Source organism: Coturnix japonica, chromosome 8 (genome assembly GCF_001577835.2).
Source record: "Coturnix japonica isolate 7356 chromosome 8, Coturnix japonica 2.1, whole genome shotgun sequence".
In the NCBI taxonomy this organism is placed as follows: Eukaryota; Metazoa; Chordata; class Aves; order Galliformes; family Phasianidae; genus Coturnix; species Coturnix japonica.
The window spans coordinates 21,972,719-21,995,829 of NC_029523.1; the positions used below are offsets into that span (position 1 = coordinate 21,972,719).

General features: G+C 41.4%; 3 protein-coding genes across 4 annotated transcripts in view; 1 reads left to right on the forward strand and 2 right to left on the reverse strand.

The window, feature by feature from the left end:
- Window positions 1-9,001, reverse strand: part of SLC1A7 (solute carrier family 1 member 7) — a 39,201-nt gene extending 30,200 nt beyond the window's left edge. Inside the window, exons 1-2 of the mRNA XM_015870613.2 lie at window positions 8,834-9,001; window positions 7,743-7,822 (exon numbers count right to left, since the gene is read on the reverse strand). Of these exons, the coding sequence (XP_015726099.1) occupies window positions 7,743-7,822; window positions 8,834-8,974 (221 nt within the window). The 5' untranslated portion in view covers window positions 8,975-9,001. The remainder of the gene's footprint in view (window positions 1-7,742; window positions 7,823-8,833) is intronic.
- Window positions 9,002-10,138: 1,137 nt separating this feature from the next.
- CPT2 (carnitine palmitoyltransferase 2) lies at window positions 10,139-16,256 on the forward strand. Its single transcript, XM_032446150.1, has 5 exons — window positions 10,139-10,300; window positions 10,706-10,786; window positions 10,892-10,998; window positions 12,860-14,164; window positions 15,121-16,256. The coding sequence occupies exons 1-5, from the start codon at window positions 10,164-10,166 to the stop codon at window positions 15,450-15,452; spliced, it is 1,962 nt and encodes a 653-aa protein (XP_032302041.1). The 5' UTR covers window positions 10,139-10,163; the 3' UTR covers window positions 15,453-16,256.
- Window positions 16,257-17,613: 1,357 nt separating this feature from the next.
- Window positions 17,614-23,111, reverse strand: CZIB (CXXC motif containing zinc binding protein). 2 transcript variants are annotated; one of them, XM_015870611.2, is made up of 8 exons: window positions 22,959-23,111; window positions 22,796-22,879; window positions 22,585-22,641; window positions 21,915-21,996; window positions 21,719-21,750; window positions 21,168-21,245; window positions 18,698-18,763; window positions 17,614-17,859 (listed from the first exon to the last, which is right to left on the reverse strand). In XM_015870611.2, the coding sequence occupies exons 1-8, from the start codon at window positions 22,962-22,964 to the stop codon at window positions 17,782-17,784; spliced, it is 483 nt and encodes a 160-aa protein (XP_015726097.1). In that variant the 5' UTR covers window positions 22,965-23,111; the 3' UTR covers window positions 17,614-17,781. The 2 variants fall into 2 exon arrangements, with proteins under 2 accessions (XP_015726097.1, XP_015726098.1); XM_015870612.2 differs by lacking the exon at window positions 22,796-22,879 and having other exon boundaries at window positions 22,959-23,110.

The window sequence follows — 23,111 nt, forward strand, 5'->3', positions numbered from 1 at the left end:
AGGATGTAAGTGAAATCTGATTTCTGTGATTTAAGATTTTTTTTGCACCTGGCATCAAAATAATTGAAACAGCCCCATGACCTCTTTATTTCCTGCATAGTTTGTTCCAGCTACATGTGAAAATGATCTTTCTGTGGTGTTTTTTTTTTTCCTGCTGACTAGAAGAGCCTGCTGTTTTATTCTCTGATCTTGTTTGTCCAATAGATCTTGGATGAAGTTGTGTATGCTCAGAGATTACAAGCAGTTCTAAACAATAACCTCCAAATTTGTTCTATCTGCCATATATCTGTGTACATATTTGCCCTATGGTCCTTATATTCCAAGTTGTGTTTAATAATTTTCAGATCTCTTCATGATATAAAACTGATGCTTCACAGTATTTGCAGGAAGAGATTCTTTAAATTTTATACTTCTTTTATTAACAAGTAAAAGATGTCTGTTTTTTATTTGTCTGTTTGTATGTTTTTTAACTAAGTAATTCTAACTCTACTCTGCTTTGTTTTCAGTAAATAAGTGGTTTCCATTCTGTCTTATCTCCTCTCTGAACTACTGTCATTTTCATTGGAGAAAGAGTCAGGAAATCAATGAATAAGATGGTAGCAGCTTGTTGGATATTGAAAACCATTAAAAAATATATTTACTTGCAGCATTTTAGTGGGGTCAATATTTAAGGCTTAATTATTTCTTTAAGACTTCAATTGTTTAATTGTTTACTGTTAGAAAAAATGCTCAAACAAGCAACAAAACAGATGATACATTATTTTCTCTAGGATGGCTTGATTAAATCTTGTTTATTTTTGACTTATGAAATATAATAAATTACATCTTTATTGGGTCTTTGTTGAGGGAGAACAGTGAGGAGGATCAGTGGAAGAACAGTGAAACTTTGATAAAGCTCTAAAGGGGAAACTGAAAGAGGAAAGGGAGATGTCCACATCTCCAGGAATTGTTTTAAATGCGACTGAATAAAAATACAAGGTCAGTTCCCATATTGTTTTAAACACTGGTAACAGTACAAACAAATGGAACTATTAAATATTATGTTTCATATCTGCTTGGAGAGAAATCTGTGTAAAATACCAAAAATTATTCAAGCAGGTTTTAATTAATGAGGAAGGGAATTTTTTCAATATCTTGGAAATCTAATTAGCCCTGTGCAAACAATTAGCTAAACTCTTGTGAGCACCTCTAGGCTACTTCTGGTTAACACTGAAAAGCGTCCGAGTATTTATGAAGCATTTTATTTACATACAAAATATAGAACTTTCTATCTTCTGTGCCATTCTCTACTTTTTCATCTGTTGCCTTCTGATAAAAAGCAATTTTTTTACTTCCTTGAAGTTCAAAACCTATGTCCCCAGAAATGGAAAATACAAGGAGCTGCTGTTAAGACTCCATTCTGCTTGTTTATTTTGTCTTCCTCGCCACCAGAAGCCATCTGGATGTTGCTTTGAAATAGATGGATTATGGATGAAGTTATCAGAAAGGATTAGTGTGATTAGAAAGACATTAATCCTGTCAAGTAATGGTCAAGTATTAACCACAAGCAGGTCCTAGAATCATGTTTGTTTTCATTCATCCCCTTCCCACTCTCTCGTTCTTATTTTGTAATTGCATGCAATAGAAAAGACCTGGCTAAACAAATTCTCCCGATGAGGCTGGGAAGCTCCTCTAACAGCTACATTAGAGATGATTATATTATAGTCAAGCATCATGAAAGTGAAGTGCAGGCTCCACTAATGCTGCTTGATTGGGCAAGCGGGCTGTCTCGTAGCTTTTTGTCAAGGTCAGTGCCTTTAAGTTTCAACATGGTAATAATCTCCATTTCTGCAGCTCAAGCCATTTAATCATCTTAAAATGCTTCACTAATATAAAAATCTATCATACAGGAAGGCACTATTTATCTTCTACAGACAAGGAAACAGCAAAATCAAGACACTTATTTAAAGACAATTCTTAGTGAAAATTGGAAGTCTGAAGCTATCTCTGTTCTGTCATGGACCATCAGCACTTCCCTCATCTCTGTCCAGGCTGCTTCATTTCCATGGAGGTACCAATTATAGAGAAACATTTAGCAATAATGAAAATAAGACACTTCACAGTAATGAGAGAAAGAAATAAGGAGACTCCCCTGATTCTTTCTACAGTTTGATGCTTGATTGTGCTTAGTCTCCAGTAGAGTTAAAACAATTTTAGCAGCAGGGATCAGAATGACTTTTTCTTTGCAGGATACTCCTTCCTTTCTTCAAACAAGACAGAATACTGACAGAGCTAGGCAATGCTATGACCGTGACACAGAAGTCTGCTGCTGACATCATACACCACAGAGGCAGTGGTACTGGTGGGAGGACACTAGTTGGCACATCTGTCACTCTCTGCCTGTATACATGACATACAAGAATTACAGAATCATACAACCACAGAATTGTAGGAGTTGGAAGGGCCCTTTGGGACCTAAAGCATGTTCCCCAGAGGAAGTTACACAGGAAAGTGCCCAGGCAGGTTTTGTCATTGGTAGTTATTTGCTAAAGACAGTGGCATCTCAGAGGTGTCAAGCATGATGGAAAATCTTGCCCTCTGTCTTCAAATAACAGCAAATAAAAATGGCAGAAAATCTAGCTGTCTCTAATATGCTATTTGCAGGAATTGTGTTTAATTTTACAACTAGGCTTCAAGAAAAGAAACTGAAACTAATAAATCTACATTTCTAGCCCATCATGACATGCAGTTTTTTGAGCAGGAACTCAAATAATGTATTGTACTTTATTAGTGTGCTGTGGGGAAACTGTTATTACAAACTAATGCAAAACAGGCAGGACTTTGCTCAGCAAACAATGAACATCAATGTCCAGAGGCTGTTCTGCCACTACTTCCTTTCCAGTAATCCAACACATGAAGCCAAAGTGACAATTCTGTGAATGAAGAGCAGCCTCTGATCGCTGACTGACAAAGGAGACCTGAGACATTGTACTACAGCACACACAGAACTCAGGCTGGCAGGTTGACTTCAGCTGTTCTGATAAAATGTTTTCAAAGTTCAGATGTTGGGATGCAAATAAAAAAGAAATCATCTGTTAAGAATGGATGTGAAGCTTCCAACCGTGGGAAACATGGAAAGAGCCAAGAATCTCAATAATACTTGATTTTCTGTTCAGACCATTCTTTCAAGTGATTTTAGATTAAGGAAAGACCAGAAGGATTTGGAATACAAATCTGGATTATGAAGAAGTCAGATTTGTTCAACTGTTTATTGTTCACACATGGCTCTATCCTAAGGAAACAGAAGGATTTTGGCCAGCTCCTCAAACTTCACATGCCATTGCCATTTATTTGCAAGACATAAACTATTTCATATTAAGAAGACTGCAGAAGAATTCTGATGGATCACAAACTATTTGGACCCTGTTTGTAATGATATCAGTACTCTCCACACACTCATTCACTTTGTGACTCCAGATGTCTCCCGCACATCGTTATATCCCTACTGATACTGCCTAAATCATTTGTATGGAGTTGGTCCAACTTTGTCATTATGACATGAAAAACTCTGCAGCATGTCATTCTTCACTGGAAACAGTTTGTACCTCTGGGTTATGCCAGTAAGAAAAAACACCAGAAGACCACCATCCCTGAATGTGTTTAAAAACTGCTTGGATGTGGTGCTCAGGGGCATGATTTAGTGGAGGGTTGTTAGAGTTAGGGTAGTTGGGTTAGGTTGCAGTTGGACCTGGTGATCTTTAAGGTCTTTTCCAACCTGAGCAATTCTATGATTCTATTAGATCTGACTACTAGGTATGATATCTCCAAACGTGAAGCTACAAGAAAATGCTAGTTTATAATGTACTGAAACCTCTGAGAATATCTGAGGCATGGAGAGGGGATTCACAAGGTCTCCTAAGAAGGTAGAATGAAATTTTCCTCTACAAGCTCGCGCAATCTTAAAGCACCATTTGAATAACTTCTGGGGTAACCCGTGATCAGTTCTGCAATACAACAGAGATACGGGTAATTCAAAGTAGTTACCGGTGTCGAGTGAGTTTCCTCTCTGACCATTTCTTACTTATGAGTAACTTCCCATTCACTTTCATTCAAGGACAGTGAAAACTCACTTGAAAACTTCACACATTTATTTCCTTAAGTTATCTCCTTAAAACTCTCATCTCTAGGTGAACTTTCTCCTCAGTAAAACCTTAGATAACATATTCCAGGAAAGGGCTAACACCTTGTCTCACAGCATAGCTAAAGCCTAAACTCTCCAAGAATTCTCTGTTGCACAGACGTTTCTTAGGGTACGTCTACCCAGGCAACTGCAGGCAGACTGGACAGGCTCTATCTTTAGCCTGAGCTGCCAAGACTGGTCTGGAAGCCATGGAGCCACATCAGCTCTTTGCATGCGAGCTTGGGAGCAAAGCCATCCTAATGCGGCTCTATGGCTTCCAGCACAGAGTTGGTGCAGGTCTGCATGGCTTGGCTCATGGGCTGAGTGAGCTCACATCTGCCTGCACCCAGCATGTCTCCACATCTTACAAAGTTCATGGAGTTATCAGCTCTTCAAATATAGCTAACAGGCTCTGGTAGGTAGCTGTAGAGCTGAGCAAGAACAGAGTTCCATAAATCAGAAAGAACAGTACTTTTCATTAGTGGGATGTTAAAATGTCAATGTCTTCCCCTAATCAAACAACTGAAATATTTATATATATATATATATACACATATATATTTCTACACACATGTATATGGGTAAAAGGGCACTATGATGAAGTAGTTTCTGAGCTAAATACTAGGCTTTAACAGCATGAATAAGAATGACCCACTCAGGAATCTGAGCAGAAGGATAAGGGATTACCAGAACTGATGGCATTATGGACAGGAATCCCCTTAAAGACAGACAGATCTATATTTAGCATATCGTATTTAATTCCGCCAACAAAACCCCCAAAGTATCAAACATTTATTGCTATCCCCAAATGAACCTTCAAATAAATGTAATTTCTATTAGCACCTGCTTGTGTTAGGAACTGTACACTTAAAGGAAAGAGCTTTACATTTTTTAAAGATCCAGGTCAAGTTAGTTATTTAGGTGTGATTCTGCACAAGGAAAAGGATCAAATCTCTGCTACGTGTTATTTCTTAATTATCCAAAAAGGTTGTTGTTAAATAAATTTTAAGCCTAATAATTATTCTGAGATCAGAACAAGATAATGAAGTTCCTGTAATGCCTGTGAAACTAGGAGTGTTTGCTTTAGCAAATCTGAGATGCTACTGATGGGAAAACTGGGTGTTTGTTTCTTTCTCAGTCTTTGTTTAGTGTAGAGTACAAATATATTGGCATTAGATTTAAAGTTCAAGCACTCAGAGCTTGAGAAACTGAAGTGATGAGCAGATATCTCTGATATTCAATTTGTCCTGAAAGCAATACTGCAGGTGAAGGATAGATGTGGGGAGACGGGTGGGGGAGGAGAAGAGCTTTTTGTTAACTACACTGAGCGAGAGTTAGAGATTCTGTGATTTTCTGGTAGGTAACGCTGCTAGAAAAAGCCTCAAAGGCCTCCAGATGTACTACTACTGCACTGGAACGGCTGTTAACACTGCTAACAGCTTGTGGATCCTCGCTCTTCCAGACAGAGCCATCTCCTGGCTGGAGCGAGGAAATTCATTATCTGGAGTGAAGGCTGGTTAGCGCAGATCGTAGCTAAAGACCCACGTTTATTTTTTAAACGTATCAGAGCACTCAAGGCAGGATGCACTGAGATCCACCTCTGCCACTGCTGTGAATGTGTGTGTCTGTCTGAAAACCTGAGATATTTGCTGAAACCTTTTGGATATATGAGAGAAAATGAACTATTTGCACTTCAGTTATCAGCAGAAGGGAATCAAGGCCTCTGTCCCAAAGAGAATCAGAGAACTTCAGATCTGCAGATGATCTTTGAGCTTTGTGCAGTCTAAGACAGTGTATGTGTTCAACCATGAATTCATGTCTGGCCTCTATTCTCTCTCCGCTCCCTTACTATTCCCATTTCCAGTATTAAAAACAGTATCCTGTTGTTTATATATGTAAGAAACACTGTGCATCTGGTAACTGCAGGGTCTAAAATCTGATCCTGTAGCAAATACCTACCAAATACTCCTAAGGCAGATACAAACTCCTGTTCTCACCACATCAAGTTCTGTACATCACTCACTTGGTGGCTAGTAACAGGGATGAGCAGGGCTAAAACTCAGCAAAGGATGGGGGCAAGCAAAATATACTTCTTTTAGAGCACTGTATGATGCTATGAAGCTTGCTTATGTAAGCAGATAACTGAAATAGTGCCAACTTCCATCCTTAATGAAGGCCCACATCACGCCAACTCCAGAAGCTCACGTGGGGATCAAACTGGCTGGCTACTTTTACTGGTAGTTGCTTTTCAAGACTTATGTGTATCCAGAAAAACAAAAAGTAAAACTACAGGTAATAGGAAACAGCAGAAATAGGTACAAGAGCACTTCCAGGTGCTGTGACACAAGTGTATAAGCCAAGGAACAATAAAGAAACAATCTCCTGATGTCTGACTGATTTCTTCTGCAGCCAATGAACTTTTAAAATAAATACATTTCAGAGATTCCTGAGTATCTCTCCTTCCTAAGAGAAATCGCCTGCAAAGTTCCCATCTTCACCTTCTATCAGGTCACAAGGATAGCACAATTTTTCAGCCACTTCTGCGTAAGCTGGATTTGAGCTATTGACTTATAAGTGTGAGATTTTCTAGTCTTGAAAGCTTTCTGAACCACACACTTGGTGCTGGGTTGAATAAAACAAAGAAACAAACAAAAAGGGTGAACAAGAATGTAACTACACCTGGTGTAATTTTTTCTTTGCAGAACCTCCTGAAATTTCAGAAAGGGTTAGTTTGTTATACAGGGAGTGAGACTAATGCTGTCCTAAAAGGAAAGCTAATCCCTTTTAAGTTCTTTAAGTTACTTCTCTTCCTTAGAAAATCAAATTCATCAATTCTGAGTTCAGCTCAGAGATTCCCTGCCAACAGATCCGTAGGTAACCTATAGCAGCTGCAGGCTCTGCCAGAGCAGCTCTTTTGCACTGTGTTGCTCCCCCTCCCAGCATATCAAAACCCACGAGGGAATCTAAAGTATCTCTTCGTATCTCTTCTCTCAGCATTGTGTATATGAGAGGGCTTTTGTCTGTCTTACCCGTTGTTCTTGTAATCAGCCGGAAGACACACATTTAAGGAGCAGAAAAGCTTTCCAAAGGCAGCTGGTTGAGCATCATGAGCACTGGGATCTAGATCATTAACTCTGGCACCAGCAAGGTGGCACCATTCAAGCTTCCACCTTTAATGTATTAAGAAACCACTTTCACTTCCACCTGAAGCCAGGCATGCATCAGTACCTCACTGGACATGTGTTTTTCTTCCCAATATTTCCCATTTTTCAGCAGATTTCTCAAAGTGCTGCAAAATATTATAACCTAAATGTGCTTTTCTATCTTCTTTGTGTGGTGCATTGTTTCAATTGTTTAAATTTAAATGTTTTCCAAACACTTAACTTCTATTTCTATTGTACCTATATGAAGTATTAAGGAAACGTTCCTACTGATTAAAAAATATGGTTATAGCTCTACTTTAAATATAAATGTACAGCATTTCCTGGCTCTCCAATATTTATGCAGTTAAAAAACAGTGGTGATTGCATGTATTATTTAGGAAACTTCAATGGTTATTGGAACGAGCATTGTCTTCACTTACCTTGAGACAACCAGGGGGAGAATCAACATTTTCAGCATCCTCATCAGTAACTCACCAGGGAACTGGAAATAACTAATTTCCTGGAAATACACAGAGAGATGCTTACTGTTCTGAGACAGCCTGCCCGTGTGAGTCCTGCTACAGCTGTGGGTCGAGTGGTACGAGCAGGTAAAATCTGCCGCTCTAGTAGATAAGGTGGCAAAGACTGCACGCTTTAGAGGACTGATTTTAAATTAATTAAACTACATACTGTGTTGTAATTCAACTGAAACACACACAGCACTGTTCATTCCTTTGCAAAGGAAGACAATAATGAAATATGCTGCACCCCAGGGAATACTGTGAATAGGTTACACTGAATAATCCTTTATTCTGCATTTCATGTGTTTTGCTAGATGTGTATGAAGCTACTGACTGGACACAAGAAGCGTTCAGACTGCAGTCAGGGCAGCAGAACAGAGAACTGTTTTAAGCTATTGTGTTTACAAAGTGCCATCATTTTTAATCGACATTTACTTTGTGTGCTCGCAGCATTCAGCAGTGTCTGTTGTCCTGTTTACTGGCAGACTGATACAGAAACAAGTACCCGCAAAGAGCTTAGCTGAAGAACACTGGAGGAGAAATCCCCAAGGGACTTTAATAGCACGGTCTGTTAACAATGGGAGACCTCATATTTATTACTCTAAAATGCCATCAGTGTAGCACAAAGATCTGTACCTCCATATACCTGATGGTGAAAAGTATTGCCAGTGTTTTCCTTAGACTCACACATTCCAAACTAATATAAAATCCAACAAACATACTGTTTTAACATTTATGTAGCTTATTATGCATACTCACATTGTTACAGTGGGGCTGTGCTGGATTTATTAGTGTCTTAAAGACCATTTGTGTTTGCCATACACACTGTCTGAGTACTTTGAATAGCCCCAAAGAGCAGTGTGTAGATTAACAAACAAATTATGCAGATTGAACAAGTACACCAACACGCTTTTTATCTTGTAAAATCCATCCTGAAGTCCCACAAGTTGCTGTGCCTTTTCTTATGTAAGTGTTTGCCTTGCAGTGATACACTGCGGTGCCACACATACCTGCTGGGAGAGCCGCCTGGTCCTGAGGAAGAACCCGAGGAGACATCCAATGGTGACCGACAGCACCGAGAGGATGAGCAAACCATTCCTTTTACAAACATCCTTGATCCGAGCCAGGATCGCATCCAAAGCCACCGCCATGGTGTCCTCCGTGCTCCCTGGAGAGGAATCAGCATCCCATGGAGAGAGAATCCACTCGCTCCTCTTGTTGGAGAGGAACAGACCTCGCTCTGTATAGATCAGATCAAAGCACTTCCAGTTCTGCTTAGCTGACCTGCAAGGTCACCCCTCTGCCAATCGCCACCAAGCAAGCAGCTGGCATTATTGTTCCAAATTAATACCGACAATCCTATTATCGACTACATCATTAAGAGCCTGCAAGAAGATTAGGGGGCTCTGGAAAATTAGAACGGAATGCAGTAGTATTTCTAAAACAAGACAGCTTCGAAACAAAGTGACATGCTCACAGTGCATTCCCTGGTCTTCCCAGTTCGGGGTCTGGCCGTCCACCCCTACAAAGGAGCTGTGTAAGTCATGCACACCAACAAGGAACGTTACTGCACTGTTTTTCTGTGCAGGGCAGAGTGGATGACATTTCCAACTGCGCTATCACAGCAGGGCAAGCCAGGTAAAACTGCACTTCATTAACTAAAGCAGGCTGGGATTTTTTTGCTCTCCTGACCAAAACAAGACTGAAGGTGTAGCAGAAGAACCACGCATTGATCAGAAACCAGCGGTATGCTGAAACACAGAAGGAAAGCTTGTGGCTTTTGGCATTTCTTATCCTGGAAGCAAAATGATTTCACTTTTTCTTCCACCACTCTGTTGATTAGAGCGGGGCCAATTTACTTTCAGAGGATTATCAGAGTAAGCCCCAGGGATTGCTTTCCTTTCCTTCACCGTGACTGCACCCTGTAACAACGCTCTTTTATGAGCAAAAACACAGAGCTGTGACTGCTCACCATGCTGCACTCACTGAATTGCTCTGCATAATCTCTACTCACAGATTGCTCAGTACTTCAATGGAAAATACTCCACAGAACGAATGTGTGTATCTACAGCGCTTTGATTTATACTGCAAGGCAGTGTGTGCAGGTATATGCTCATGGGTGAGCGAACAGTGAGCCCGAGGGTCAGCAAACTGTCCTCCCTGGAGGTGTGTGAGCCCACACTGCCGTCTCAGTGCAGACACATCGCAGACAGGTTTACTGCCGTACGAAGCAATACAGCAGCGCTCAGACCGGACCGGCCCCACTGCGGGGCGGGCGCTCCTCGATCCCGGCCCGGGCGGCGGCAGCGGGAGGAGCCGCGGGGCGAGTGACGGAGCAAGATGGCGACACGGCAGCTGTTGGCGGGGCGGGCTGTGTGCTGCTGCTGCTGGCGGCGGGCGTACAGCAGCGCGGGCACTGCCGAGTTCCTGCACCGCAGCATCGTGCCCACCATGCACTACCAGAAGAGCCTGCCCAGGTACTGCCCGGGTACTGCGGGCCGCTGCCTGCTGCGAACGGCGGCCCCGCGGGCTCCTCAGGGAGGCAGGGCCTGGAAGGAGCGTCCTCGGGCAGCGGGACACGGGGCTGAGGTCGGGGCGGCCAGTGGGACTGTGAGGAGAGTGTTGCCTGCAAGGTGCTGTGACCCTTCACTGCAGTAACAACAGTCAAGTTGTGCTTCTCATCAGGGCATTATGCTGTGATGACATTTATCTGTATGATGATATTTATCTATTCTCTTTCTCCTTGCATAAGTGACATCTAAGCCATTGAGATAATAAGGGGTGTAAGGAAGAATAGAGGGGAAAGAAATTGTGGCTGCGGTGTAAGAAGCTGAAACCTCATCAGTACCATTGCTGAAGTGTCTCTGTTCTCCTTCCTTCAGACTGCCTGTTCCCAAACTAGAAGATACAATTAGGAGATATCTGAATGCCCAGAAACCTCTTTTAAATGATGACCAGTTCAGGTATGGACAAATATGATAGTCACAATGCAGTATCATTTGTAGTTTGGAAGTTGAATGTAAATATGAATTGTGACAGCATTTCACACCTTTTACTGATTGCTGTAGGAAAACTGAAGAACTTGCTCATCAGTTTGAAAAGGGAATTGGAAGAGAGCTGCATGAGCAACTAGTTGCTCAAGACAACCAGAACAAGCATACAAGTTACATCACAGGTATGTTGACCAAGGGATACTCTGCTTCTGTGGAGCTGTGAAGGTCTAAAGGGCAAGCTGTATGAGGGGCAGCTGGGGTCCCTTGGTTTGTTCAGCTCAGAGCGTTGGGGGCTGAGGGGAGGCCTCATGGTGACTGCAGCTATTAACAGGGAGAGGAGGGACAGCAGTAAAGCTCTGCTCTCTGGTGGCAGCAACGGGGTGTGAAGGTACAGCAGGGAGCTGCATCAGGGGAGGGTGAGGGAAAGGTTCTGCCCTAGAGGGCAATGGGCACAGTCCTGAGCTGCTGGTGCTTAGGGAGCATTGGGACACCGCTCTCATCAGGCTGGGTTTTTTAGTGATCCTGTGTGCACCAGGGTTTGGACTTGGTGATGCTTTGGTGAACCTTTCCAACTCAGTTTATTCTATGTTTCTGGGATTCTAATTGGATGCAGGAGTCTTTAGGTCATCGTACTTCATAATAGGCAGCTCATAATGCTACAAATAAAATGGGCTAAAGCTTAAGCTCTCTGTTGCGTAAGCTTGGAATAACATGCTATGAATGTTGCTTGTGACAGAAACTGAGAGATACAGAAAGTGAAAGATGAGAATAAATGAATACAAATTGAGGGGGAGGGATACATAGCTTTTAGGCTGTTCTTCCAGATTGTTGCTTCCACTGACTTCCAAATGCAGACATAAGCTTGTAAAAGTTTTGAATGGATGGGTGGCAAAAAAGATTGAAATACTCAGATACCTGTGGAATTAGGAGTTCACGTGTTGTCCTCACTGTCTACTGAGACTACTCATTAGGGTGTTGGCTTCGCAAGTTGCACAGCAACCACAGATCTGTAGAGAGTAGCAGGGTGTTTCATATAAGCTGCTGTTCAGCTTATTAGCTCATGCTGTCCATTCCCTTTGTACAGTAGGTGGGGTTGTAACTGCTGCTGACTTTATGGTGTTTGCCAAGGCTAACCAACATGTTTCTGCCCTGTGTTGGTGAACTACTGCCCCCATTCTTAACTTTCAAGCCAAGGTTAAAAGGCAATGTGATAGTGTGGAATGTGGTTACTAATCAATGAGGACCAGGAGTTACAATTGTGACTTACATCCTTGAGTTAACCCATTGCCCTTCCTACAGCCCATCAGCTGCCTTTGGTGGCCATGTGCTTTTTTTGTCTGCTTCCAGACAGTGTGTAGTACCATGCCTTACTGAGTTCAAAGTTGTTAATAATAGAGCCTACTTAAACAAACGAACAAACAAAACCAACACCCATCCTGCCTTTGCTTCCTGTTTTTTTGTTTCTCAGAGATGATTGTGTAGCCATGACCGCATTTTAGAGCTATGATGGACTACCTTGGTTATGGCAAGGACTGAACATTTGTGTCACGTTTGTGCTTCTCGATGTGTCAACAGGCCACATGATGAAGTGGGACTGTCTAAAAGACCTGTGGGTATCAAATGTAATTCTTCCTGAAGTCTGCTCTAAACCTGGAAGAATTGCCTTGAGGTTCTCTCTAACCTCATCATTTTGCAGTTCTGTTCAATGTTGATAGTATCAGTGGATAGAAAGAGGAAGACGTTATGATTTGTTAGAGACATACAGAAAACAAGGACAATTTCCCTCGTTGTAAATAACATTGACAATCTTTGTATAGACAGCTCCAAATTCAGTGTTTTTACAAGTAACCAGCAGTGCTCTTTTCATAAATGGAGTTTGGGAGAATCCTTGGAGGAATTATTGCTTATGTTTTTCTTGTTCGTAAGTGCTGCAGTAGGTATTTATTTATGATCACCGGGGCAGGATATTGACTTTCCGATCATCTGTCTGATTCTGAATGCTGCTTTTATGTTCTGACCTGTTTCTCAACTCTCTGTTTTCAGGTCCCTGGTTTGATATGTACTTAAAAGCACGTGAACCTGTCGTTTTGAATTTTAATGCATTTATGTCTTTTAATCCTGATCCAAAATCTGAATATAATGATCAGCTTATACGAGCTACAAACATGACTGTTTCTGCTATTCGTTTTATGAAGACCTTCAGGGCTGGTTATCTTGAACCAGAAGTTTTTCACCTCGATCCCAAAAAAAGTGACACTCAGCTCTTTAAGCAAATTATCCGATTTGTGCCTTCTTCACTTTCTTGGTTTGGGGCCTATATGGTCAATGCGTATCCTCTAGATATGTCTCAGTATTTCAGGCTTTTCAATTCTACGCGGCTGCCTAAACTCAACAGAGATGAGCTTTATACAGATGAAAAGGCAAAACATCTACTGGTACTGAGAAAGGGGAATTTTTATGTATTTGATGTTATCGATAGAGATGGAAATATGCTGAAACCTTCAGAAATACAAGCACACTTGAAATACATCCTTAGTGATAACAGTCCAGCCTCGGCCTTCCCTCTCGGCTACCTCTCCAGTGAAAACCGAGATACATGGGCATCGCTGAGAAAAGATCTACTGGATAATGGCAATGAGGAAGCTCTTCGAAAAATAGACTCTGCTGTGTTTTGTCTCAGTTTAGATGATTTTCCTATTAAAGACTTTGTGCACTTGTCTCATACCATGTTGCACGGAGACGCTGCTAACCGCTGGTATGACAAATCCTTCAATCTTATCATAGCTAAAGATGGCACTGCAGGAATTAATTTTGAACATTCCTGGGGCGATGGTGTGGCTGTGCTCAGATTCCAGAATGAAGTCTTTAAAGATAGTACCGAGGTACCAGCTGTGAGCCCTCAGTCCCAGCCTGCTTCAGTTGACTCTTCCACAGCAGTACAGAAACTTGACTTTAAGCTGAACGATGCCTTAAAAGCAGGGATTACCAAAGCAAAGCAGAATTTTGATGCCAGTGTAGAAGGACTGTCTCTTAATATGATTCAGTTCCATGGAGGGGGCAAGGAACTGCTAAAACAGAAGAAGGTAAGCCCGGATGCTGTGGCTCAGCTCGCCTTCCAGATGGCTTTCCTTCGGCAGTACAATCAGACTGTTGCTACGTATGAATCCTGTAGTACTGCAGCTTTCAAACATGGACGCACAGAGACTATACGTCCTGCCTCTATCCATACAAAGAAATGTTCGGAGGCTTTCGTCAAGGAACCGTCCAAGCATAGCACAGAAGAGCTTCAGGAGTTGATTGTGGAGTGCTCAAAGTACCATGGCCGTCTGACAAAAGAAGCTGCTATGGGTAAGCAGGATGATACCAAACACTCTGTCAAGGTTGCTGTAAAAGTACTTCATACTAGAGAGGCTGTGGATGCCCCATCCCTGGAGGTGTTCAAGGCTGGGTTGTATGGGACCCTGGGCAGCCTGGTCTAGTATTAGATGTGGAGATTGGCGGCCCTGTGGCAGCAGGTTGGAACTTGATGATCCTTGGAGTCTCTTTCAACCCAAGCCGTTCTATGATTCTGTGAATTTTGATGGAGGCCTTATATTCATGCAGACTTAACAAAAACTAGCAGAAGGCTGTAGCTTAAAGTGTGTTCTTTGAGATGCATTTCTTAATTGGGAGAGAATGCCTTTGTGCTCCTAGTTCACTGCTAATGTGCCAAAAGGTTTTTATACTTCAGGTTTTGTTCACAGAGCAGTTGGGTGACTTGAAGCACTGATAAATACTTAACCGCACACTGCATTCTCCAGAGCAACCAAGAACTGTGGCTTTATGACTGAAGAGTTTCTGCCTTACGCCTTTAGGGGTATTAAGGCTGTAACAGCCTCCAAATCAAACTGATTCTTTAGCTGTGCTACTCCTGCTATTTTTCTTTTGAATTGATGCAAAATTATCTTCCTTTTTAGATTAATTTTAGGAAAGCTTTTATCTGTTTTAAAACCTGGAAATGCTCAGATAAATAGTTAAACAAATAATGTGATGCGTTATTAGAATTGTGTGTTAACATTGCAGTTTGGTTTTCTATCATGATTCCTGGTTGAAGCGAGCAGTGCAACAGCCAGCCCTCGTTCTAATAAGTACATTCTACATGTGTAGAATGTCTGGGTTATGAAAAATATTTCTTGCTAATACTGGAGAAACATTGAGCTCTACGGACCTTTTGTGGCTTAAGAGCAAGGTGAGATCGAAATAAGTGAGTTTACTTCCCACAGAAATCAGTACTGTCTTTAATACTTGTTATTTTATTTCAACAGGTCAGGGATTTGACCGACATCTGTTCGGGTTGCGCTACTTGGCCTTATCGAAAGATATTGCACTGCCTGATTTCTATCAAGACCAAGCCTATGCTCGGCTTAATTACAACATCATTTCCACAAGCACATTGGTTAGTCCAGCTGTACAATTAGGAGGATTTGGCCCAGTGGTGCCTGATGGCTTTGGAGTGGGATATCAAGTACATGATGACTGGATAGGTTGCAACGTTTCCTCATACCCAACTAGGAATGGTAAAGAATTCCTTCAGTGTGTACACAAGTCACTAGAAGATATTTTTAATGTTTTAAAAGGCAAGAAGGTGGGTAGTTAGTTAATAAAAGAGCTGGAACACTTCACAGTTGTGGTAGAAAAGACTTTTTCTAATGGGCAGTACATACCAACCAGTGTTGAAGATGACAGACTACTAAGCTCAGTTATCCTCAAATTTATCTTCTTGATAAAACTTAAACACTATGCAGCTTCAATTTGATTTTTTTTTTACATTTAAAAAATCAAGCAGACCCTGAGTACGTGTTTCAGGAAATAAAAGCATTCACAGCATTGAAATGAAGTAGTGGAACCAAAACAAACAGATCATTCAAACAGTGGATGTGACACTGATCAACGTGATCAACTGATCAAATGGATTGACGTGTCCTTAAAACAGGTTTAGAATAAAAAAGCACTGTTAACAAATTAATGAACTCAGACATCTTTGCTGTGAGTTTCAGTCAGTAGCACCTTTAAACTCTTTGACTTTAAAATACTACAAGCAATAATGTCAAACCTGAAAGAGTGATTACATAGGCACTTTCAGTAAGCTTGCTTACAAAGTGGTCACACTTACTTTCCTCTTTAAACTTGAATAAATATCAGAACTGGTTGTACCTCAACAGTTTGGAGCCTTTGCAATGTAACAGCTTTTTGAGAAATGAAAAATGAAGCGAGAGGCTTTAACTAACCTGCCCTCACCACTGCACTGTTCAATGACTGCAAAAAACTGTGATGTAATAAAGCTATCTACGAGTACCTATGAAGTTCTTTTATTACCAGATCAAAATTGTACAGTATGAGTAGTCCATTTATCAATAGCTTGTGTTTCTTATAAGGGTTAAAAAGAACATGTTTGAAAGCGTGCTGCAGTGTTGTGTTTCACCTTCCATACATGAAGTCTGTCCAATAATCTACAGCTTTTGTTTCCCTGTGTACATTTGCTCTTATGCCTTAAAAAAGAACTATCACTGAACTTTATCTTCTGGGGTTCTCTGCAAAATTCCTCCTACAGCAGCAACCTTAGCACAGTGTTTTCATGAACTGTCTCCTTGCTCTTGTACTTGCCTTCTGAAAGCTGTGACTTCAGATGTTGTTTATTGTACCAAATGCCAGAGTTTTAGAGCTTACAGATGGGTCTTTAATGCATCAGGGTTTGTAGTAGGAGTTCTAAAGACCAAGTCTGTGCAGAAGTCTCTGAAGGATTGCAAGAGAGCTTGAGCATACACATTGCTAAAACTTAATCATGCTGTGAACACAAGATCAGACTGATGTGGTCAGGTTCTTCCTGCTGTTCCTGATTCAGGCTCTGGCAGCTGAAGTGGGTGGGAGCAAAAGGGATGTTTTAGCCAAGGAACACAGAGTTGCTTGGAGTCAAATGCAGATGCCCTTTGCTGACATTCCACCTCTTGCAGAAGATTCATTGTGGTACAGATAACTTGAACTCATCAATCTTTCAGCCTTCATAACTTCCATGTTGTTTTTATTCTGGTTAGATGAGTCATTCTTGCAGCGTGCTTCTTTCTGCACAGTCCTCCGCGTTGTGGACAGCCAATACACTGGTAGAACCTGAAGTCTGAGCATGTTGGTAGGGTGTGACGTGAGTTTTAAAGCTCAGAAACCTATTCACCTTTACCCTTCTTTTGTGTATCTCAGCTTTCAGATTTGCTTGGTTTCTTTATTTAGTGCAGGAAGTGTAAGCAACACCATAGTATGTACTGCAAGCACAGGGAAGGGGAGACATGCTTAAAATATGTAACCCCAAAGGCTTATGAACTTCTCCTTGTCAGGGCTTTTTCCTCTGCAGCCTGTGATGTACTGTTGTAGCTTTCATTTGAAAAGTATTTAGAGCTTGGTTTGACACTTAGCAGGATTATCCTTTCAGTTTGAACAAAAGAGGGAAGGTTTTGGCAGATGAAGAAACTAAGAGCAAAAGTCTTTGAGTGAAGTTAACAAGAGAAAGTATTTTTTAAACATGAGAACAATGTGCAAGACTGTGAGAGTGCTTGCCAAGAAGTAGGAAGTGTCTGCAACTAGGAATTACCTACGAGTGTATTCAGAAGAGTAACTTTATTTTCAGAATGGGTAACAGGTGTAAGTGCCAACATCAGTCCATCTCAACCATATGTATTCCCCCCCCCCCAAAAAAAAAAAAACAGTAAGAAAACATCTGAACTCAGGCATATATAAAACTTTAAGTGTGTACTAAGACCACCTCCAAGCTCTCTGTGAAAAATCTTTTATTAGGCATTCCACAAACATTTAAGTACAGTTTACTTAGGTTTCTATTTGTGAGGTTCAGCCACGTGAAAAATAACAGCAGGGAAACTCTGTGGTGGTTTCAGCTCCCTCATCAATAAGCATGCCAAGGTTTGTTAGCAGTGTGAACATCAGCATTTAACAAATTGATGGGTAACTTCATAGATTCCAACAGATTCCTTTGTTTTTTCATCATAGTCATTCCAATCCTGTAGGAATTAAAGTTTCATAGTGTTAGTCACAGACAACAGATGACAGTAGTGTCTAAATTACAGACTGGAATTAATTGAAGCTAAGCCTCACTCAAAGTTTGGGTCTTACTGATTGCGTGGTGCTTCCAACATAAATCTAAGCCGTATTCTGATTTTTTAGAGAAGCAAGAGCACTGACCCGAAATGGGCTGACCTAAGTGGACTTTAGTGTTGCTGTTCTCATTTTAACAAACTGGGAAAAAAAAGTAATAAAAAAGCAGTGCACAGCCTGCAGTGGACAAAACAGCAACCGTGGCAGATGTAAGGATTATCTATCATTTACAATGCCCTCGTCATGTGGTTCAGCAGACAAGCAGATCCCTGCCAAGTAGGATACAGGGGAACAGATTTGACCTTGAGATTCTTGCTCACAGCCAAGGAGGATTTGCAATGCTGGAGTCATTATTTTGTGCTTTGAAGGAGTGTCTTTATCGTACTTTTTAACATATCTGTGCACAGGAAAAAGAACAGACGTGGTAAGGAAGTCAGTTCACCCCTCTGAATAACAGCAGCCATCTAGTGCTGTGGGTATTTGCTCTTTGAAATGTTTTGAGTGATTTAGAAGTTGTATTTCTGTGTCAGCTCCCAAGACATAAATTGTGTGCTGATAAAATGAAACTGTTATAGTAGTGCTGGTTATTCACAGTTGTAGTTTCTCTCTCCAGTTACGACTTTTTCACACTTATGTGAAAATGCAAAACTAGTCTCTCATAATACAAGGTACATATTTCAGGCTAGTGTCATAGGGAATGGAAACTTGATAATTAGAATCATGAATGAAACTAAGACAACATACCTTTTCTAACAAGTTTATGTCATTGAAAGGTGTGCCAGACTCTGCACCTTCAGCAGCAAATCCTGCCTGCAAACACATTTGCAGTAAGTTTTTAAGAATAAGCAGTACCAAGAAAATATTAAGTATAATAATTGAATGTTTGAAGAAAGTAACACTACATGTTTTTATTGTATTTCATCTAAATTAGTTAGGAAAAACAGCCTGTTTCCTAGACAAGAGTGATATATAGGAATCACTAGGTCATGGCCTGAACCAGTGATTGAGTACCAGGTGAGAAGGTGTGGCTAACCCAGGGCACACAGGTGCAAGCAATGCACCTGAGCAACCAGAAGGAGCGGAATGCAAATCCACCCCTCCTCACTCATTTAAGGGGAGGAAGCAGGGTCTTTCTTTAGAGACTTCCCCCTCTGGAGCACTCAACAACCTTCAGAAAGGGTAAGTGATTTGTCTCTGTGTTGTCTTCTCACTATATACTGATATATGAGCATGCTTGTATTCTGGTAAGCATTCATGCTTGTATATATACTGTAAAATAAGCTTCATTAGTTTTGAAGTAAACTTAAGAATCAACCACCTTGGTAGTACACAGGGAGGTTTCTTGTGGTGCTACTGCTAATTGCAGAATTGTACTGAGAAGCATCTAGGAAGGACAGGTGGTTTCTTGGTCTTCTGCTAGGGATATGTACTAGTATTTTTGATAAAGAAATCTCTTTTAGCACCAAACAGACACTTCACTGTGTAGGGTCATGTGAAGTAAGCCACATGATTGTAAAATACTTCAGGATTTAGGGGAAGGTTAAGTGTTTGGGAGTTAAACAGACCACAGTGTGGCAGACATGAGAACAGGAGGGTTGCCTGCAAGGCACGGTGTAAAAATATGCTCTGTATGTAACTGTTAGAAGCCCAATTCAAAGGAGTTGCTACAGCTGAGGAGGAAGATCACCATCATGGGTGAAAAATGCAGAGTATAGAACAAAGAGTAGAGAAAGAGATGTTCCTTGGAGTGCTGGAGAATAAGCCATGTGACTGAATTTCGAGCTTCTATGCCAGGCATGTTCTTATAGCTTTGGCGTCAAAGCAAAGGCTCATTTAATCTCTGCTGAAGGAATCTGGGAACTGCAATGCTTCGTCTGCCCTCTGCTGACGGGCAAAGGACCAACATTTAAAGCAGAAATTCCTGTTGACTTTATTGTCACACGTTTGCTACCAGTGTAACTGTTAATGTTGGCACACAGCAGAGAAGCTGAAGGTTTAAGAGAAATTCTGTTAAGAATCTTCCATACTAAACTGACCTCAGGGATGGTTTGTATCCGTTTATTTATATATGTTTCTGCATTCAAGTAGTACTGAGTGCAGATACAAGAAGTATCTGGATTCAAGTGTACTTGCTGGTCAAGTGCACATGCTACACTTAAGGAATATTATATGAAAAGCTTGTGAAAGCTGTGAAGTCTTTGTCCTGCAGATAAAAGTGACAGGTAGGATGCAGATCTGTGAACATCTCCTGCATCTCAAGAGGTTTCCTATAGATTTTACTTGAAGTTCAAGTTCCTTGTTCTGGCTGGCATCAATGTCTTCAAACAGGAATAAGCAAAGATCCCTTCTATTGCTCAAAAAGATGGATTCTAATTAAAAATGAAGGCCTCCTCCTGCAGCACAATGCTGCGGTGAGTTCATTTATACCTCATTCCTCGTAGGATCGGCTTTCTTCATCTGTTTTTTAGCATAGTGTCACAGTCTGAGGGGAGGATAAGACTGGTTTATATTTGTCAGTCTATTTACACTAATCTGGTTATATATAGTAAGGAGTTAGCTTGCATACAGCATGATCGTGCATGAGCAAATGAATTACTAGGAACTGGCTTGGCAGTGAAGAAATCCTTTGACTCTGAGCCCTGAAGTGTGCTTTGAACAGCCTTTAACTGCCTTCCTCAGTTTGGGTCTGATCAGGTTTCCAATGGAAGATTACCAATACATTTCTTACGGCTTTGACGTCAAATTGCAAGATTTATTTAGAGGTCATATACTAACGACTGTTCATAACTGGAACTTTGTTTATTCTTTGTAATCTATCAATAACCAAAGTGGAGCTCCTCCGACTGTGGCAAGTATCTGTATGCTCCTGTGACTCCCCTTTGGAAGACTTCCTTTTTGCAATAACCTGAGCAATGAAGGCCTTTCACATCAGCTCAGATGAGTGATGCTCAGCCATGTGTAAGGCAATATGAATACTCCAGGGGTATTTTACTTTTACATGCTACTGGAACACAAGTACAATGAATTCTGGAGTTGTTCAGCTGCTGTTTGTGGTTTTCAGAAGTTGAATAAAGTACTGTGGAGAAGATGGAAAACCAGGGAGGACCAAGGTGTTCCAGGAAGAGCAGCAGCATTTCAAAGACTATATTTTAATTGCTCTGGAGTCTGTAAGTGCTCCTAAAAACTGATAAACAAATCACAAGTGTGAACTCACCTGTGGTTGAAAGTCAACTGGTTCCAAACCTCGGCACTCAAACTCCACTATCGTCTTGAATTTCTCACTGTCTTCAGCCTGTAATTGAGTCAGAATACCATTAGCTTTCAGCTAATAAAACAGTGGCAGGTCTTACTCTAGGAATGAACTGCTTTAAAGGCAGTACTATCAACTCTAATGTCCCAAGTGACAGCAAAATCCTAGGGCTTGTTTAAGAGGTTGTAATCAACTAAATGTCTCACTCTGCCACATGGAAGCCTTCAAAAGGAGACAATCATCTATGATTTGTATAATAGTTTCATATTTTGCTTGTGAAACGTATCACAGGTTATTCTGTATTTGAACACAGACTAATCATTACTGAGCTACCGTTAACTGCAGATTTTATTCTTCGTTAGACTGCTCAGACGTCTACAAGAGACAAATTTTTTTTATCATGTGAAGATACGAGTTTATGGATTCTTGAAAGAGGAATGTGATGATACAGCAAGAACTGGGAATGCTATTAATGTCTACTCATAATTCACTTACATAAAAGAAAACAAACTTACGTTATATGGTTTGATTGTCTGACTTAAAATATCTAAAAGAATAGAAAAAACAGACATGTAAGAGTGAGTGGCAGCACATCCTCAGAATACAACTTGGGAAGGAAAAAACAGGTTTCAAGCAAACATTGGGACTGAAAAATAAATGCAGGAGAAAAGTATGACATAGATGATGCTTCTAGGATTTCTAGGCACGTACCGATGGAGTTCTCTCTGGAACACAGCTTGCATTTCTGCACCATAGTGGCGCTTCCTCGGCCTCCTTTCAGGGGAGCACTGTCCTATAAATCATAACAGTGGAGACATTGTTAATTCCGCTCTATCTGAGCCACTGGAAACCCCTGCACAGGTACAGCTTTTGTGTTGTGTGTTTGACAAGAATTGTCTCAAAGATCCTGCACTGAGAAGGCTTTTAGAGGCTAGAGATGTGTAATTCAGAATGCTGTAATTCTCCAGTAACTCTGTTCTAGATTTAAAACACTGAATGATGATGCAGTTATGTCCCGTACATGGAGGTGTCTTGCATTAATAACTCAAAATGCGTTCAGTAGAAATGATTATTCCTTTCTAATAACAAAGCCTTCTCTTATCCCTGATACATTTATTCTGCTTCAGTTTCCAAATATCACTGCAGAAGGAAAGATGACTTTTTAAAGGAGATGTCAATATTTTATCACTAAGTCACCATTCTGGTGGCTTATTTCAATTCAGTTTCCATGTGTTTTTATTGAATATGAAATACAACATTTCCTGACTGCATGTGGCTACTGTTACCAGGAGCTATTTCACCTGATGTGCATTTGTTGTATTGCATGTACAAAGCAAGCTTGTTTTTGTTGTTCCATGCAGGTTACCACAGGGAAACTTACCATCAGCCGGAGGTACTGCCATTTCTCAGAGACTTCACCACAGTTCCCGCATTTCAGCTGTTAAATAACACAAATCAGAGGATGTAAATGCACTGAGTGGAACGTGTATTGCAAGACCCTGACGGGGACGGATGTGACACGTAAGGGACAGTCCCTCCGTGTTGGTGCCGGCAGTTTTCGGGCTAAAAGCAGCGATCCCCGCATCCCGCACCTTCAGGTACCATCGGAAGTCCTCCCCCTCAGCCCGCAGCCGGGTGATGTTCTCCAGCGTGGCTCGGAGCTGCAGCCCGATCCTCTGCAAGGCAAGAGGCAGCGACAGCCCGTCAGCCCGGCTCGGTTCGGCCCAACACGGCCCGGCCGCGGCCCCGACCTACCCCCATGGCACCGCCAGGCCGTGCGCTTGTGCCCTCAGTCAAGATGTCGGCCGCTTCGCTCTGCCGACATGAAGCCGTGCTGCCCGCAGCCAAGATGGCCGGGGCAGGAGCGAGTGGGAAGGGCTGCGGGGCAATGGCGGGTGCTGTGGGGGC

Excerpts from the sequence above, each read along its gene's own strand:
- CPT2 (XM_032446150.1), top strand. The coding sequence starts at position 10,164 with ATGGCGACACGGCAGCTGTTGGCGGGGCGGGCTGTGTGCTGCTGCTGC. Across the intron at positions 10,787-10,891 it reads TTAAATGATGACCAGTTCAG|GAAAACTGAAGAACTTGCTC; the intron begins GTATGGACAAAT and ends TGATTGCTGTAG. Across the intron at positions 14,165-15,120 it reads GACAAAAGAAGCTGCTATGG|GTCAGGGATTTGACCGACAT; the intron begins GTAAGCAGGATG and ends TTATTTCAACAG.
- CZIB (XM_015870611.2), bottom strand. Across the intron at positions 22,642-22,795 it reads ACTTCCGATGGTACCTGAAG|CTGAAATGCGGGAACTGTGG; the intron begins GTGCGGGATGCG and ends GTTATTTAACAG. Across the intron at positions 21,751-21,914 it reads TTCCAGAGAGAACTCCATCG|ATATTTTAAGTCAGACAATC; the intron begins GTACGTGCCTAG and ends CTATTCTTTTAG.